The sequence below is a fragment of the Pseudophryne corroboree genome, chromosome 1 (assembly GCF_028390025.1).
Source record: "Pseudophryne corroboree isolate aPseCor3 chromosome 1, aPseCor3.hap2, whole genome shotgun sequence".
NCBI classification, from domain to species: Eukaryota; Metazoa; Chordata; class Amphibia; order Anura; family Myobatrachidae; genus Pseudophryne; species Pseudophryne corroboree.
This window is the reverse complement of record NC_086444.1, coordinates 145773841-145791978: the sequence shown is the minus strand read 5'-3', so window position 1 is coordinate 145791978 and position 18138 is coordinate 145773841. Positions and strand designations below refer to the sequence as shown.

Sequence of the window (18138 nt, the reverse complement as noted above, 5' to 3'; positions counted from 1 at the left end):
ATAACCAGAATGCTAAAGAGACATCAGAGAGAGGGAGAGCGAGAACAGACCTGAGCTATGGATTGTGCGAGGCCATGAAGCTGATTTATAGGTAAAGCAGAGGGGAGGACGGATATCTAATTACAAAGCTCAATTATCAAAAGAAGCCCTGGTTGCACAAACTGTGTGTCAGAGAGTGCTGTAGTTTAAATGTAATGGCTACACAAGCAATAGCTGAGGCTGACAAGAAGACCATTATCATGTTACAAAATCTGATATATTTTTAAATATTAACAGGTCATCTTGTGATAGCAGCAAGAAGCGGCTCTCCAGAGGTCACCAGCATTAAAAAAACAGATGAGATCTTTAATAAGATGTAAGCGTCAGGTTACAGTATATCTACTCCCCGTGGTATTAGACAGCTGTGGGGAAAGGCTGCTTTCAGCTCAAATTGAAGGTTAGTTATTTGGAAGCAGCAGGGTGCGCCAGAGAGCTGGTATATATCTAAGTCACGTGGGTTACGCTAGGTTCATGGAGGCTTACATCTAGCCTCCAGAGGTGTGATACTGTGTTCATTTTAGCACATTCTTATAAAAGTCTTTGTTGAACTGAAGCATGACTCCAGTGTGTTTCCCTTTCCAAAAACATCAGTGTGTGGATCAGTATGAAATACCTACAGCCAAAATCCCGACAACAATTGACTGACGGTCAAAATCCCGACAAGGTCAAAATCCCGACATTTAAAATAGTGACAAGGTCAAAATACAGACATTTAAAATGTCGACAGGTCAAAAAGTCAACGAGCGGTTTTTACTGTTGTTTTTGTGTGTGTGTATGTCGACATGGACACCGAATAAGTGTACCACGTCCCCTCGCATGGCTCACTGCGCTCGCTATGCTTTGGGCACTAATATATTCCCCCTCCAGGTCCACTGGGATGGTACAGTGTGAAAAACTCATATCGACTTTTTGACCTGTCGACATTTTAAATGTCGGTATTATGACCTTGTCGGTAATTTAAATGTCGATATTTTGACGTTGACGGGATTGTGACCGTCGGTCAATGGTTGTCGGTATTTTGACTGTCGGGATTTTGATTGTAGGTAAATTGACCGCATCCCTCAGTGTGCATTGCTATCAGCAGCTGTATATCATTATCAGCAGCGGTTTAAAGATACAACTACTGAAATTATTTAACGTATGGAATTTTAAATACCATTAATAAATATATGACGTCATACACATGCAGGGGTTTTGTGTCACGTTTGGATGTTATACCCCCCCCCCCCCCCCACCCCCGTTCTGCCTTTTTTATCAATCAGTTTTTATTGCCATTTTTGAAGGACAGCAATTACAATAACATCAATGAAAGACAGAAAATAGATGTTGCAGGAGGGGGACCGAGCTGATCACCTTGCATCATTAGGCCCTGCCTCCCACTGCATAATTAGAGATGAGCGGGTTCGGTTTCTTTGAATCCGAACCCGCACGAACTTCACTTTTTTTTTCACGGGTCCGAGCGACTCGGATCTTCCCGCCTTGCTCGGTTAACCCGAGCGCGCCCGAACGTCATCATGACGCTGTCGGATTCTCGCGAGGCTCGGATTCTATATAAGGAGCCGCGCGTCGCCGCCATTTTCACACGTGCATTGAGATTGATAGGGAGAGGACGTGGCTGGCGTCCTCTCCATTTAGATTAGATTTAGAAGAGAGAGAGAGATTGCTGTGATACTGTAGATTAGAAGAGAGTGCAGACAGAGTTTAGTGACTGATGACCACAGTGACCAGTGACCACCAGAGACAGTGCAGTTGTTTGTTTTATTTAATATATCCGTTCTCTGCCTGAAAAAAACGATACACAGTCACACAGTGACTCAGTCTGTGTGCACTGCTCAGCCCAGTGTGCTGCACATCAATGTATTGTATATAAAGCTTATAATTGTGGGGGAGACTGGGGAGCACTGCAGGTTGTTATAGCAGGAGCCAGGAGTACATGATAAATAATATTATATTAAAATTAAACAGTGCACACTTTTGCTGCAGGAGTGCCACTGCCAGTGTGACTAGTGGTGACCAGTGCCTGACCACCAGTATATTAGTAGTATTGTATACTATCTCTTTATCAACCAGTCTATATTAGCAGCAGACACAGTACAGTGCGGTAGTTCACGGCTGTGGCTACCTCTGTGTCGGCACTCGGCAGGCAGTCCGTCCATCCATAATTGTATTATAATATATACCACCTAACCGTGGTTTTTTTTTCATTCTTTATACCGTCGTCATACTAGTTGTTACGAGTATACTACTATCTCTTTATCAACCAGTGTACAGTGCGGTAGTTCACGGCTGTGGCTACCTCTGTGTCGGCACTCGGCAGGCAGTCCGTCCAACCATAATTGTATTATATACCACCTAACCGTGGTTTTTTTTTCATTCTTTATACCGTCGTCATACTAGTTGTTACGAGTATACTACTATCTCTTTATCAACCAGTGTACAGTGCGGTAGTTCACGGCTGTGGCTACCTCTGTGTCGGCACTCGGCAGGCAGTCCGTCCAACCATAATTGTATTATAATATATACCACCTAACCGTGGTTTTTTTTTCATTCTTTATACCGTCGTCATACTAGTTGTTACGAGTATACTACTATCTCTTTATCGACCAGTGTACAGTGCGGTAGTTCACGGCTGTGGCTACCTCTGTGTCGGCACTCGGCAGGCAGTCCGTCCAACCATAATTGTATTATATACCACCTAACCGTGGTTTTTTTTTCATTCTTTATACCGTCGTCATACTAGTTGTTACGAGTATACTACTATCTCTTTATCAACCAGTGTACAGTGCGGTAGTTCACGGCTGTGGCTACCTCTGTGTCGGCACTCGGCAGGCAGTCCGTCCAACCATAATTGTATTATAATATATACCACCTAACCGTGGTTTTTTTTTCATTCTTTATACCGTCGTCATACTAGTTGTTACAAGTATACTACTATCTCTTTATCAACCAGTGTACAGTGCGGTAGTTCACGGCTGTGGCTACCTCTGTGTCGGCACTCGGCAGGCAGTCCGTCCATCCATAATTGTATTATAATATATACCACCTAACCGTGGTTTTTTTTTCATTCTTTATACCGTCGTCATACTAGTTGTTACGAGTATACTACTATCTCTTTATCAACCAGTGTACAGTGCGGTAGTTCACGGCTGTGGCTACCTCTGTGTCGGCACTCGGCAGGCAGTCCGTCCAACCATAATTGTATTATAATATATACCACCTAACCGTGGTTTTTTTTTCATTCTTTATACCGTCGTCATACTAGTTGTTACGAGTATACTACTATCTCTTTATCAACCAGTGTACAGTGCGGTAGTTCACGGCTGTGGCTACCTCTGTGTCGGCACTCGGCAGGCAGTCCGTCCATCCATAATTGTATTATATACCACCTAACCGTGGTTTTTTTATACCACCTAACCGTGGCAGTCCGTCCATAATTGTATACTAGTATCCAATCCATCCATCTCCATTGTTTACCTGAGGTGCCTTTTAGTTCTGCCTATAAAATATGGAGAACAAAAAAGTTGAGGTTCCAAAATTAGGGAAAGATCAAGATCCACTTCCACCTCGTGCTGAAGCTGCTGCCACTAGTCATGGCCGAGACGATGAAATGCCAGCAACGTCGTCTGCCAAGGCCGATGCCCAATGTCATAGTACAGAGCATGTCAAATCCAAAACACCAAATATCAGAAAAAAAAGGACTCCAAAACCTAAAATAAAATTGTCGGAGGAGAAGCGTAAACTTGCCAATATGCCATTTACCACACGGAGTGGCAAGGAACGGCTGAGGCCCTGGCCTATGTTCATGGCTAGTGGTTCAGCTTCACATGAGGATGGAAGCACTCAGCCTCTCGCTAGAAAACTGAAAAGACTCAAGCTGGCAAAAGCACCGCAAAGAACTGTGCGTTCTTTGAAATCCCAAATCCACAAGGAGAGTCCAATTGTGTCGGTTGCGATGCCTGACCTTCCCAACACTGGACGTGAAGAGCATGCGCCTTCCACCATTTGCACGCCCCCTGCAAGTGCTGGAAGGAGCACCCGCAGTCCAGTTCCTGATAGTCAGATTGAAGATGTCAGTGTTGAAGTACACCAGGATGAGGAGGATATGGGTGTTGCTGGCGCTGGGGAGGAAATTGACCAGGAGGATTCTGATGGTGAGGTGGTTTGTTTAAGTCAGGCACCCGGGGAGACACCTGTTGTCCGTGGGAGGAATATGGCCGTTGACATGCCAGGTGAAAATACCAAAAAAATCAGCTCTTCGGTGTGGAGGTATTTCACCAGAAATGCGGACAACAGGTGTCAAGCCGTGTGTTCCCTTTGTCAAGCTGTAATAAGTAGGGGTAAGGACGTTAACCACCTCAGAACATCCTCCCTTATACGTCACCTGCAGCGCATTCATAATAAGTCAGTGACAAGTTCAAAAACTTTGGGTGACAGCGGAAGCAGTCCACTGACCAGTAAATCCCTTCCTCTTGTAACCAAGCTCACGCAAACCACCCCACCAACTCCCTCAGTGTCAATTTCCTCCTTCCCCAGGAATGCCAATAGTCCTGCAGGCCATGTCACTGGCAAGTCTGACGAGTCCTCTCCTGCCTGGGATTCCTCCGATGCATCCTTGCGTGTAACGCCTACTGCTGCTGGCGCTGCTGTTGTTGCCGCTGGGAGTCGATGGTCATCCCAGAGGGGAAGTCGTAAGCCCACTTGTACTACTTCCAGTAAGCAATTGACTGTTCAACAGTCCTTTGCGAGGAAGATGAAATATCACAGCAGTCATCCTGCTGCAAAGCGGATAACTGAGGCCTTGGCATCCTGGGTGGTGAGAAACGTGGTTCCGGTATCCATCATTACTGCAGAGCCAACTAGAGACTTGTTGGAGGTACTGTGTCCCCGGTACCAAATACCATCTAGGTTCCATTTCTCTAGGCAGGCAATACCGAAAATGTACACAGACCTCAGAAAAAGAGTCACCAGTGTCCTAAAAAATGCAGCTGTACCCAATGTCCACTTAACCACGGACATGTGGACAAGTGGAGCAGGGCAGGGTCAGGACTATATGACTGTGACAGCCCACTGGGTAGATGTATGGACTCCCGCCGCAAGAACAGCAGCGGCGGCACCAGTAGCAGCATCTCGCAAACGCCAACTCTTTCCTAGGCAGGCTACGCTTTGTATCACCGCTTTCCAGAATACGCACACAGCTGAAAACCTCTTACGGCAACTGAGGAAGATCATCGCGGAATGGCTTACCCCAATTGGACTCTCCTGTGGATTTGTGGCATCGGACAACGCCAGCAATATTGTGTGTGCATTAAATCTGGGCCAATTCCAGCACGTCCCATGTTTTGCACATACCTTGAATTTGGTGGTGCAGAATTTTTTTAAAAACGACAGGGGCGTGCAAGAGATGCTGTCGGTGGCCAGAAGAATTGCGGGACACTTTCGGCGTACAGGCACCACGTACAGAAAACTGGAGCACCACCAAAAACTACTGAACCTGCCCTGCCATCATCTGAAGCAAGAAGTGGTAACGAGGTGGAATTCAACCCTCTATATGCTTCAGAGGTTGGAGGAGCAGCAAAAGGCCATTCAAGCCTATACAATTGAGCACGATATAGTAGGTGGAATGCACCTGTCTCAAGTGCAGTGGAGAATGATTTCAACGTTGTGCAAGGTTCTGATGCCCTTTGAACTTGCCACACGTGAAGTCAGTTCAGACACTGCCAGCCTGAGTCAGGTCATTCCCCTCATCAGGCTTTTGCAGAAGAAGCTGGAGGCATTGAAGGAGGAGCTAACACGGAGCGATTCCGCTAGGCATGTGGGACTTGTGGATGCAGCCCTTAATTCGCTTAACAAGGATTCACGGGTGGTCAATCTGTTGAAATCAGAGCACTACATTTTGGCCACCGTGCTCGATCCTAGATTTAAAGCCTACCTTGGATCTCTCTTTCCTGCAGACACAGGTCTGCTGGGGTTGAAAGACCTGCTGGTGACAAAATTGTCAAGTCAAGCGGAACGCGACCTGTCAACATCTCCTCCTTCACATTCTCCCGCAACTGGGGGTGCGAGGAAAAGGCTCAGAATTCCGAGCCCACCCGCTGGCGGTGATGCAGGGCAGTCTGGAGCGACTGCTGATGCTGACATCTGGTCCGGACTGAAGGACCTGACAACGATTACGGACATGTCGTCTACTGTCACTGCATATGATTCTCTCAACATTGATAGAATGGTGGAGGATTATATGAGTGACCGCATCCAAGTAGGCACGTCACACAGTCCGTACTTATACTGGCAGGAAAAAGAGGCAATTTGGAGGCCCTTGCACAAACTGGCTTTATTCTACCTAAGTTGCCCTCCCACAAGTGTGTACTCCGAAAGAGTGTTTAGTGCCGCCGCTCACCTTGTCAGCAATCGGCGTACGAGGTTACATCCAGAAAATGTGGAGAAGATGATGTTCATTAAAATGAATTATAATCAATTCCTCCGCGGAGACATTGACCAGCAGCAATTGCCTCCACAAAGTACACAGGGAGCTGAGATGGTGGATTCCAGTGGGGACGAATTGATAATCTGTGAGGAGGGGGATGTACACGGTGATATATCGGAGGGTGAAGATGAGGTGGACATCTTGCCTCTGTAGAGCCAGTTTGTGCAAGGAGAGATTAATTGCTTCTTTTTTGGGGGGGGGTCCAAACCAACCCGTCATATCAGTCACAGTCGTGTGGCAGACCCTGTCACTGAAATGATGGGTTGGTTAAAGTGTGCATGTCCTGTTTTGTTTATACAACATAAGGGTGGGTGGGAGGGCCCAAGGATAATTCCATCTTGCACCTCTTTTTTCTTTTCTTTTTCTTTGCATCATGTGCTGATTGGGGAGGGTTTTTTGGAAGGGACATCCTGCGTGACACTGCAGTGCCACTCCTAGATGGGCCCGGTGTTTGTGTCGGCCACTAGGGTCGCTAATCTTACTCACACAGCTACCTCATTGCGCCTCTTTTTTTCTTTGCGTCATGTGCTGTTTGGGGAGGGTTTTTTGGAAGGGACATCCTGCGTGACACTGCACTCCTAGATGTGCCCGGTGTTTGTGTCGGCCACTAGGGTCGCTAATCTTACTCACACAGCTACCTCATTGCGCCTCTTTTTTTCTTTGCGTCATGTGCTGTTTGGGGAGGGTTTTTTGGAAGGGACATCCTGCGTGACACTGCAGTGCCACTCCTAGATGTGCCCGGTGTTTGTGTCGGCCACTAGGGTCGCTAATCTTACTCACACAGTCAGCTACCTCATTGCGCCTCTTTTTTTCTTTGCGTCATGTGCTGTTTGGGGAGGGTTTTTTGGAAGGGCCATCCTGCGTGACACTGCAGTGCCACTCCTAGATGGGCCCGGTGTTTGTGTCGGCCACTAGGGTCGCTAATCTTACTCACACAGCTACCTCGGTGCAAATTTTAGGACTAAAAATAATATTGTGAGGTGTGAGGTATTCAGAATAGACTGAAAATGAGTGTAAATTATGGTTTTTGAGGTTAATAATACTTTGGGATCAAAATGACCCCCAAATTCTATGATTTAAGCTGTTTTTTAGTGTTTTTGGAAAAAAACACCCGAATCCAAAACACACCCGAATCCGACAAAAATAATTCGGTGAGGTTTTGCCAAAACGCGTTCGAACCCAAAACACGGCCGCGGAACCGAACCCAAAACCAAAACACAAAACCCGAAAAATTTCAGGCGCTCATCTCTATGCATAATGCCATGATTTGCGCATCTATGGGGAGTGGTGGGTGCAACCAAAATTATGAGAATCGTGTCAGATTGGCTCAGTCCCCTCCCCACAGACCCAAGTGAACTGGGTTACAAGTACGGGCAAAAACCATTGTCCTTCAGGGTTAGTTGCTGGGTGCTCAGAACCCCAGCTCCGCCCCCCATAGCTGGCACCACTAAGCACAGTGTCCTAATGGGATGTGAAATCACTTAAATCAAAAAGATGGGAATCAATTTGTCTAAGTTACTGTGACATCACTGAATCCACCAATCCACATAGTACATAAGTATAGTATGGTCACTTACACTCAGCCAGGTTATTTGGAGAATCATCTCCCTAATAACATGGAAACCTGGTGCAGGGGAGAGAAAGAAGCGCAGAGAACACCCAGTTATTTCACATGTATCACTAATGTCCCTAATAAACAGCCTCTGATATTATATTCATTTAAGAAATACTCAAATACAACTTGCTAAAATTGACATAAGAATTTGACCTCAGTTCTAATACAAAGCTTAGTGCTGCACTGCTCTATGTTAACCTGGCCATGCACTGCAATCCTTTAGATCAGCCAATGAAATTATCATTCTGAACAATTATCGTTCATTGTATGGACATGAATAGTAATCTCCCAGCAGAAAAATGTTTCATGATTGGATTATCACGTGTCTGATCGTCCCGACCATCGTTTAGCTGATTCCATGCAATAAAATGTAGATTGTGCACATATATCTTGTATGGTGATTATCGGACCACAGCCCCTTACAGGGCCGAAACAGGGCTCCATGCCACCTTGTGCCAGCCCCAACCCCTAATCCTGTGGCATTATGATGTCACACTTAGGGGGCATCATATTGATTAATAGAGATCTGTGCACCCAAACAAGTATATCTTGAAAATCTGGCCTGTTTGCTGTAGACCCTGCAAAACTAATCAACATGGAAGCAGAGTATTGCTTGCACTCTACTAGGATTACCACCTTTTTATTTTCAAATTCCTGGCCAGAGGGCATTTCCAAAACTGCAACAGGGTTACAACCGTTTAAATGCCACCAGACCCCTCAGTGTTTTATAAAAAAAAATGTATTATGCCACCTGAGCCTCCACATGTAGTTTATATGCCGTCAGATGCCCACATACACCTATATATGTAATCTGATCCATATACCTCTTTTTATGCCATCAGAGCTTTTTCATGCACCTTTTATGCCATCAGACCTCTCCACATGCCCGTTTGTCATTGAGCCAACCACAAGCCCCTTTATATGCAATCATACACCACCTCTACATGTCCCTTTATATGTCATCAGAAAGTTCCCACTTGCCTCTCTTTTAAACCTCTCCCTAGATCTATTTCTGTGTCATCAGACTCCTCATCCACATCCACGTGCTACTTTATATGCCATTAGAGAGCTCCAACACACCCCTTTTGCCATCAGACTCGTAGTAATATTACATACCTACGGTTACTTGTTTGCGTACTAGTACCAAATGGTCCAAATACAATGATTGTGCTGGTGGGAGTGTTCTGTACTTGTGAATGCCGCAGCCAGGAAGTGAGAGAGTGCAGGGCAGGAGCAGAGGTCTTTTTTTGCAGAAGTAAAATATGTAGATTTCTCGAAAGCCCGCCCTGGATTACTAAACATATGGACAGATGTCCTGATTTCCAGACAGTCTGGAATAATCCCGTACGTTTGGCAACCCTCCACATGTATAGAGAAATATACTTCAATACTTTAAGTACTCAGTTATTTGTATTATGAATTCATAGGTGACTATTTAGTTTTTATTTGCAAAAAAAAAGCTGCAGTCTGAAAAAGTTAAATATTTTGCAATGGAGGGTGGTTCACACTTACATATATTTTTAGTGTTCATTCTAGCACCCTGCACCTGTCACAACCCGTGCAGTTGCACTTTCCTGCCTGGGGTGTCGCTATCTGCTCTGGTGCTTCTAGTACACACTGGTCTGTATCTCAGTGCTAGAAGTTTGCTAAGTGTGTGCCACTTCTGATATCTCACATTTTATTATGGCTTGTAAACCTTTGCTTGTATACAAAAAACAAGTTTTTGACATTGGTTCACTTTGGGTGGTATCCTATTAGCAGCGGTACCATACCACTGTTAATAGGATCGTCGGGGGCTATCCTTTTCCCCCGATGCCGGCACTTATCAAAGATTAATCCGCGATAAGGGGCCGCCGGAGCCGCAATAACACATTGGATCGAGGACTTATCCCCGATCCTTTGTGTTTTCGTGCGATCACTGGTCCAATTTCGGCTGGTCAAAACGGCCTCTATTTGGATACCGCGATAAGGGTCATTAATCGTGATATCCGGACACTTTGGCCAAAATCGCTTTGGAGCTAATAGGATACCGCCCTTTGTATTTCGGGTCTAGTAACCCTGTAGTACCGCTTTCACATCGCAATGCTGGGTTCCACCGGGCAATTGGAATCGGGTTCTTCCCAGGTGGGACCCTGCATTGGACCCTACACACCACCGTCCCAGGTGGGAGCCGGCATCGGGTGCGGAGGTGATTGTGGGAGATGACATCATCTACGCGCCGCCTCTCCCTATGCAGTGAAAGGGTACCGGGTCGCATCAATCTGGGTAATTCGTTCACACTGCGCGTGACCCGGTAATAACCCGGGAATAACCCTTCTTAAAACCTGGGTTGAATCACCGGGTCAGGCGACCCGGGATTTCTGGAGTGACCTTTTCACACCGCACAGCGACCCGTGTCAACCTGGTTATTTGTGCGGTGTGAAAGGGGTATAACTTAATACAACTTCTCAGGGACTATCGAGCAAAACTTGCACCACCAGCAAAGTATTTTCTTTCAGAGCTGTGATCAGGGTTAATACGAGTTTACTTTTGTCATTTACCCACTGCAAGAACGCCGGGCGGTTGACAAAGAAAAGAAGCAATATTGTGTTTACAAGTTGCTATCTGTAGTGAGCAGGTTACAGTGTGCCACATTTCCCACAAGGCTGTGCTGTTTAAATGTTTACTTTTGATGTATTCATGACTGTTCGCTACATATGCTTCCTCATCAGTGTGTGCCAGAGGAGTCCAATTATGCCCCCTTGGCTTTTTTGTGCCATCATCTAAGGTTTATTTTATTTCATGTTTATTTCATCCTCCTGTTCATTCTAAAACAGATGATCAAAGGGTCCAGGTGAAGGTCTTATGGAAGTCGATAGGGATATGTCCCTGTGTTTACCCTTTTCGTTAGGAAGAGCTATTTGTTTGGCAATTGCCCTTTTCTTTTTGTTCAGTGTGCTTATGTGTTTACTGGAGAAATGAATGCTAAAATCGTAGCAAAGGTCTGTTGCAAGTGATCTCTTCCTATGTGGATTGATAACAAGAGCTTGCCTTCTCCCCTGTGGGAACGTATGAATGGTATCTGCCAAACATATGACAAGGTACCTTAGCCTGAGAGTCGCATACAGAGTACAGTAAGCTTTCAGCAGAGCACTTAGCTGCGGCTACTCTAATTGTTTTGTGTGTAGTTCTGGATACGCCTTATACACAAAAGGTCAGAGTAGAATTAGGAGTGCTCTCCTGGTAGTCTGTGCTGTACCGAGGTCTGTGATGGGGTGTCTGCTATCTTTTCCCCAAGAAATGGCCAAGGCTGCTGCTAGGACTCTCCCCTGTGCTGTGCTATATGTTTGAATGCTACTTTTATTGGGCCATTAATATTCCATATTATGGAGTGGAGCTTCGCCTGAGTTACAGAGATCAACTTGGTTTCAGCTGTCAACATGTCAGATTCTAATTTCTGGACCATACTCTCTAATTTTACGCTGCCTCACTTGAGGAACAGGAACAGACTCCGGCGCACGCAGAGGTAAAATGTCATGTATTTTACTGTAATCCATGCGTGTATGTGCTTGCTTGCTCATGGCTTTGGGTAATTTACAGTCGGTCTCATACACATGTGTTAATAGAATCATTTAAAAGTCGCTGTATCTGTTTTGTGTGTTGCACTTTTTTTATAGTGTTATGGGGGAAAATGTCCTTTATATACAAAACACATGCACACACACCGTGCATGAATGCATATTTAATCCATTGACATTCCTGCGCTTCCCTGGGTTTATGAAGTTGTACTCGACCGCTGCAAAAGTGTTCTGATTGCAGCAATGCACTAATGGATTGGGTGGAGGGGCATTTACGAGCGTTGGGCTCTCTGTTTTAGGTGCTACAGTATTCTGATTAGAATATATATTCTTATTCCAGTCATTGATGTTTTTAAATAGGTTTAGATGCAAGTATTAAGGTGCATACACATGGTACGATGTAACCTTACGATTTTGACTATATAGTCTAAATCGTAAGGAAAGTTAGTGCAAATCGCACCAGGTGTACACAGCTTGCGATACCGATGCGCGGTTCCACTGGATCGGTATTGCAAGAAAAAAACAGACTGTGCAGGCAAGGCAATTTTGACTATCTAGTACAGTGATGGCTAACCTTGACACTCCAGCTGTTGTTGAACTACACATCCCAGCATGCCCTGCTACAGTTTTGCTATTTGGCCTTGCTAAAACTGATGCAGGGCATGCTGGCATGTGTAGTTCAACAACAGCTGGAGTGTCAAGGTTAGCCACCACTGATCTAGTACAAAGTATAGTAGAATCAAAATCGCACATAGCCAATATCGCACCGTGTGTATAGCCAATATCGCACCGTGTGTATAGACAATATCGGTGCTGCTCGGGTCCGGGGGAGTTCAAGGGAAGTCGCATAGTCAGAATTGGGCATAGACAATATCTCACCACTTTTACTTTAGCTAACCTGCAGGTTGTAGCCCAAAGTCTTTTTTGGCTATATATTATTTTCAAAGTAATTTTGGGCAGGATGGTTCTTTTCAGCGTCTGCACAAGTGACACGCTCTACCCACTACTTGGCCAAACTTTGCAGAGACGCCTCAGCCCACAAAATTTGGTCTAGAAATGAACATGCAGCGTTCATGTGGGCCAAGTAATAGATTACTCATGACTGGCTAGTTAAGCTACTGAGAAGACATCACCATGTAAATACAGTATAACTATGCAGACTGTGAGAATGTACTATGATCACTTTTTGATTTTGGCATCACTAGGAAAAGGACCAAGGAAGCAAAATATGTTATTGTAAAAAGGGCTAGATCCTGCTTTCAGGTTTTCAGGTGCCCAACATTGTTATACTGTAGATAGTATTATATATATATGCGTGTGTGTGTGTGTGTGTGTATATGTCACTTAGAATTATAATAAAGAAGGAACACACAGGGCCCATGTTACCATTAGGTCAGCCAAGATAGTTGCCTAGGGCACCGAAACCACTGAATAAGCATAAGGACACTCATTAAGCTGCAGGTTGCTGCTCTATCATGTTATTATTTGCCTGGATGTGTGACACTGGAATAGGAGTAGATGATGCCGTCTTCCCTCTCACAAGTAGAGGGCAAGGGGTGAGGCAGAGCCTATGGGAAGCACCCAACGGGGTGTGGGTGCACATAAAATGCCCAAGTTGGATGTGTCGGCCCTGGGAGTAACTTATTTCAATAACTTTCCTTAGATTGTTCAGTTCTGTCCTTTGTAAAATTGTGTTCTCTATTTTGGTTTGGTTCTCTATTGTCTTCTAAGCACATAAACTTTTTTTTTTTATTCTGATGGCACCTGAGTGACGTCCTCCCCAAGATTGCCATGTAGTGAGGTATGGTGAATGTCTGGCATTGGAAATATACACCTTTATTTTATTACATCTTTTTCCCCATCAATGTCACCACTTATAATTTCTGCATTAAAAATTACTAAATAAATAATATACTTCTATAAACTATAATTTATAGTTATCCAACCGGATGGAAACAAACATACAGTAGGTTTTGACTTGATGGGCTCTCAATAACCTTTGAATGAAGACCAGGAAAAAATAAGTGTGGTGGTACAGTGGTTAGCATTGCTGCTGCAAAGCGATGAGGTAATCAGTTCTATTCTGACCAGAGCACAATCTGTGTGGATTTTGTGGATATCCTCAGAACACTTGGGTTTCGTCCCTCAGTCCTTAAACTAATTAACTGCTGAATATATTAAGTTGTGTGGATGTTTGAGAATATGGTCTATAAGCCTCACTTGGGCAAGCTCTGTATAATATGATGTCGGTGTAAATAAAGGTCAATAAAATGATAATATATATGCTTAGACTATCCATAGGTCTGTGTTGAGAATGGACTAGTAATTAGCAGAATGCTCAGCCTCGACGGGTCCAGTTATTTAATGAGATCAGAAACTCAAGTGCTTTCCCCATGTCTCTTTGGTTCACTAGGTTTGGGCTGCATTCATCATCTTGGAGAGTGCAGTTTAACTGGCATGGCAAGAAGGGTTCTTTGTATCCTATGACGAAAGTGCAGAGAAATTATATTAGTCTTCACAATCAAAGCTGGACAGAACATGGTTGCAAGATACTCAAGATGCCTTCTCCTCATTGATCCAGTCTTCACATTCATGTGCACAATGAACACTTTCCTCATAGTACCCAACAAGCCCTATGTGCAGTGCCTGTTAGACTGCATTCAGAAATATTCATTGCATACCTCTGCATCTTTCATTCATGGGGCCAGTGCACGCCCCAGGAACGCTCCTACATTAAGAAGTTGCCCCCTTCAGGCATTGTAACACCACTGCTGCTGCTTCTTACGTTAGCAGGTGGTAGATGAGGACAGCATTCCCTGTTCCTCAAATTGGGATTGCGGATCTGTGATATCATAGCCAAGCATTACACTCCCCTCTTAACAATGAAGCAGGGGCCAATTGTAAGAAACTTCTGCTTTTCCTTCATGTGGGGGATATACATTGGTGAGTGACCTTTTTTTGTGCACTAAGTACGACTAAGGTACCGTAGTGCTGACTGTGGAAATGTATATATAGGGGGCAATTAAATTATTTGACAGGAGTTTAACTCTTGGGCTAAGGGCCCAGTAGCTATTCAGTTACTTCCCACGACAGACACTTTTTCTTGTGATAATTCCCGGGATTAGCCTTGTTAAGCTACTGCTAACATGCTAAGAGCCGGCTGCGCTAGAACCAGTGTCAGACTGGAGTATAAAAGGCCATCTGGGGGAATGCAGTGGTAGGGGCCCATGCTTTGGGGTGTGGCCTGTCTCCAGACAGGGTGTGGCCAGTCACCAGAGAGGCTGGCTAACCATTAGAGAGTGCATGGTCTAGGTCCCTTGATAAAGATACAGTATATAGTATATATTGCTAGTGCATGCATAATAATGTACCCGATTAATAACAGCAATGCACTGTAGAGAATACACTATAGTCCTTTATAGTATAATGTAACATACTGTATGTATAATGTATAATTAGTGCTCAGTCTGGAACCTGAACCCTAGAGAAGAAGGTGGGTCATCAAGCAGTGGGGCCCACCTGGTGTTTCCCCTGTAGCCCGGTGGGCCAGTCCAACTCTGGATGCAGCTGTGAGGTCATGACTAGCCTCTAAACCAGGGGTGGGCAATTATTTCAGCTGGGGGGCCGCTTAACACTTCCAGCGAATATTCGAGGGCCACACACAAAATACACCAAAAAAAATCCCCTTTTTACACATTACAGCAGACAGCGTCCCCCTTTTTACACATTACGGCAGACAGCGTCCCCTTTTTACACATTACGGCAGACAGCGTCCCCCTTTTTACACATTACGGCAGACAGCGTCCCCCTTTTTACACATTACGGCAGACAGCGTCCCCCTTTTTACACATTACGGCAGACAGCGTCCCCTTTTTTACACATTACGGCAGACAGCGTCCCCCTTTTTACATGTTACGGCAGACAGCGTGCCCTTTTTTACACATTACGGAAGACAGCGTGCCCTTTTTTACACATTACGGCAGACAGCGTGCCCTTTTTACACATTACAGCAGACAGCGCCCCCGTTTTTACACATTACGGCAGACAGGAAAGAAAGAAAGAAAGAAAGAAAGAAAGAAAGAAAGAAAGAAAGAAAGAATTATACTTACTCTCTCCGCTGGCTCAGGCTCCTCGGTGCAGCTTCTGCAGAGATTCCGGGCAAGGAGGTATGGGAGGAGGGAGCCGCAGCAGCGCTGTGTAATTGGTGGAGGCGCTGCTGCTGCTGTCCCTCTGCTTCACCATAGGCTGTTCTCCGCCGCTGCGAATGCTGGGATGCGCTTCCCAGCATTCACAGCGGTGGAGGGCAGCCTATGGTGAAGCAGAGGGACAGCAGCAGCAGCAGCGACTCTACCAATAACACAGTGCTGCTGCGGCTCCCTCCTCCCCCTCCCTCCTCCTTCTCCCCCGTGCGCTCTTCTCCTCAGTCACTGACCGCCGCCAGGGCTGGCAACAGAAATATTGGGGCCCGATGCACTGATATCTCTGGGGGGCCCCCTTGTCATACCCCCCCTTACCCTTGACCCCCAACCTTAGCGGTAAGCACACCATACCATCACACACAGCAGCCGTCCTACACAACCCCCGTCTTCCAAACTCAGAGCAGTGGCCAACATTACCTCCCCCTCCAGTACATAGCAGTGGCTGGAGTCACAATCACAATACACCCCCCTTCCTCTCCCCCACAGCACACAACAGGCAGCATCCAGCACCCCAATCCATCATCCCTCCAGTACATAACAGTGGCCAAAGAGATACCCCCTTTCAGTATAGCTGCAGCCAGAGAGACCCCCCACCCACTGCATTTGACAGCCCCCTCTCCCACTCCACACACAGCAGCCGGCATCCGACACCCCCCTATACACACAGCAGCCGGCATCCAACACCCCCTCCACACACTGACCTGAGGCTGAGCTCTCAGCTGGGGGAAGTGAGGGGCGACCACTGGCCTGCAGATACTACTAAATGCTTTCAATTACACAGCGGCGGGTCGCGGTTGGCGCAATGCCGTGACCTATACAATTATTTAAATCTATGCCATGCTGCTGCCGCCGCTGGACCTTGGGGCTTGGGGCCTGGCCGCCGCTCCTGCTCACTGCTCACTGCCTGTTCCCCCGTGCCGCCCAGCGCATAACAGAGAGAATCCCGGTCAGCTGACCCTGTGCGTGACCGGGATTTCACCAGCGGCGCCACGTCTGGGAGCAGGGTAGCGCAATTACAAGCGGCTCAGCCTGTCGGGCCGCGTGTCATTGCACTCTGATGGGGCACAGCAGGCCAGGCAGGATCAGTCCGCGGGCCGCATGTTGCCCACCCCTACTCTAAGCCCTACTTAACGCAGATTTCTCACGAGTGTGTGAGCAGAAATCTGTGATAAGTGCAGCTTCAGAGCTAGCCGCGGAAAGCAATTGAGTAACTCTCGGACACTTAGCCCGGGATCTAAATTCTCGCAAATGGATTGAATCTCCCTTTAATTTGTTTTCTAACCTGTTATCTTGTGTGCTGATGATATTAAGTTGATGTGCACCATGGGGGAGATGTTTTAAGCCTGGAGAAGCGATAAAGCAGCGATAAGTGCAAGGTGATAACGCACCAACCAATCAGCTCCAATATGTAAATTGACAGTTAGGAGCTGATTGTATGGTGCGTTATCACCTTGCACTTATCACTGCTTTATCACTTCTCCAGGCTTAATACATCTGCCCCTATTATGAGAGTTATGTACTAAGTCTTGCAGAGTGATAAAGTGGAGAGAAATACTGTATAGTACCAGCCATAGCCTTATTAAGAGAGGGAAGGGGGGGGCAGGGCATACTGTACCCCGGGCCCCATTTTTTAAGGGGACCCCCCAACCGGAGCACACTGACATCACTAGTTTTTCCTCTTATGCAGCAGCAGAACCAGGCAGCCAGTATGCAGTACAGGCAGACACACAGGAGTATCAGATTTCATGATGGAGCTTTACGACCAGAGGATAGGAGTGTGGAGAGAGCTGTAAGTGACACATGAATATCTAGTTCTCCTCCCCGCCTGGGTGTCTGGGTCCTGTGTAACCCGTTATCTAGTGAGGGTCTAGAGAGACCTCCTTAGTCCTGTCCCAGTGTGTAAGTAGTATAGAGGCTGCTGCTATTCTTGCATGTGACGACATAAATTTATAGATTTTATTTTTGTATGTGTATTTTTAGGTTGTTTAAGTTGTCTTTGTTCCACTATAAGAACTTTTTATAAAATAGTTGTCTTTCATTTAGGTGGCGCTATAAACAGTACCCAGGCATTATTAAACTATTAGTTTACATCAGATATACACCATTGGTTTAAATTTCATTTACACAAGCCATACATCCCAGCATGACCCATTCCAGGAGGGATAAAATACTCTCTACCAGGATTGCAATCACCTGTGTTGAAAAACCTTTCTTATTAATTAAATTGTTCAACACTGATGACATCAA

The 18138-nt window shown here is 45.8% G+C and overlaps 1 protein-coding gene across 9 annotated transcripts in view; it reads left to right on the top strand.

Moving 5' to 3' along the window:
- The window catches only part of MAST4 (microtubule associated serine/threonine kinase family member 4), an 875018-nt gene that overhangs the window by 686000 nt on the left and 170880 nt on the right, over positions 1–18138 (top strand). Inside the window, exon 1 of one of the 9 annotated variants that reach the window (XM_063963440.1) lies at positions 11221–11640. The exons of the other annotated variants lie outside the window; for them this stretch is intronic. Within the exon in view, the coding sequence (XP_063819510.1) occupies positions 11555–11640 (86 nt within the window). The 5' untranslated portion in view covers positions 11221–11554. Of the gene's footprint in view, positions 1–11220; positions 11641–18138 lie in introns of those variants that run through there. 9 annotated transcript variants of the gene reach the window in all.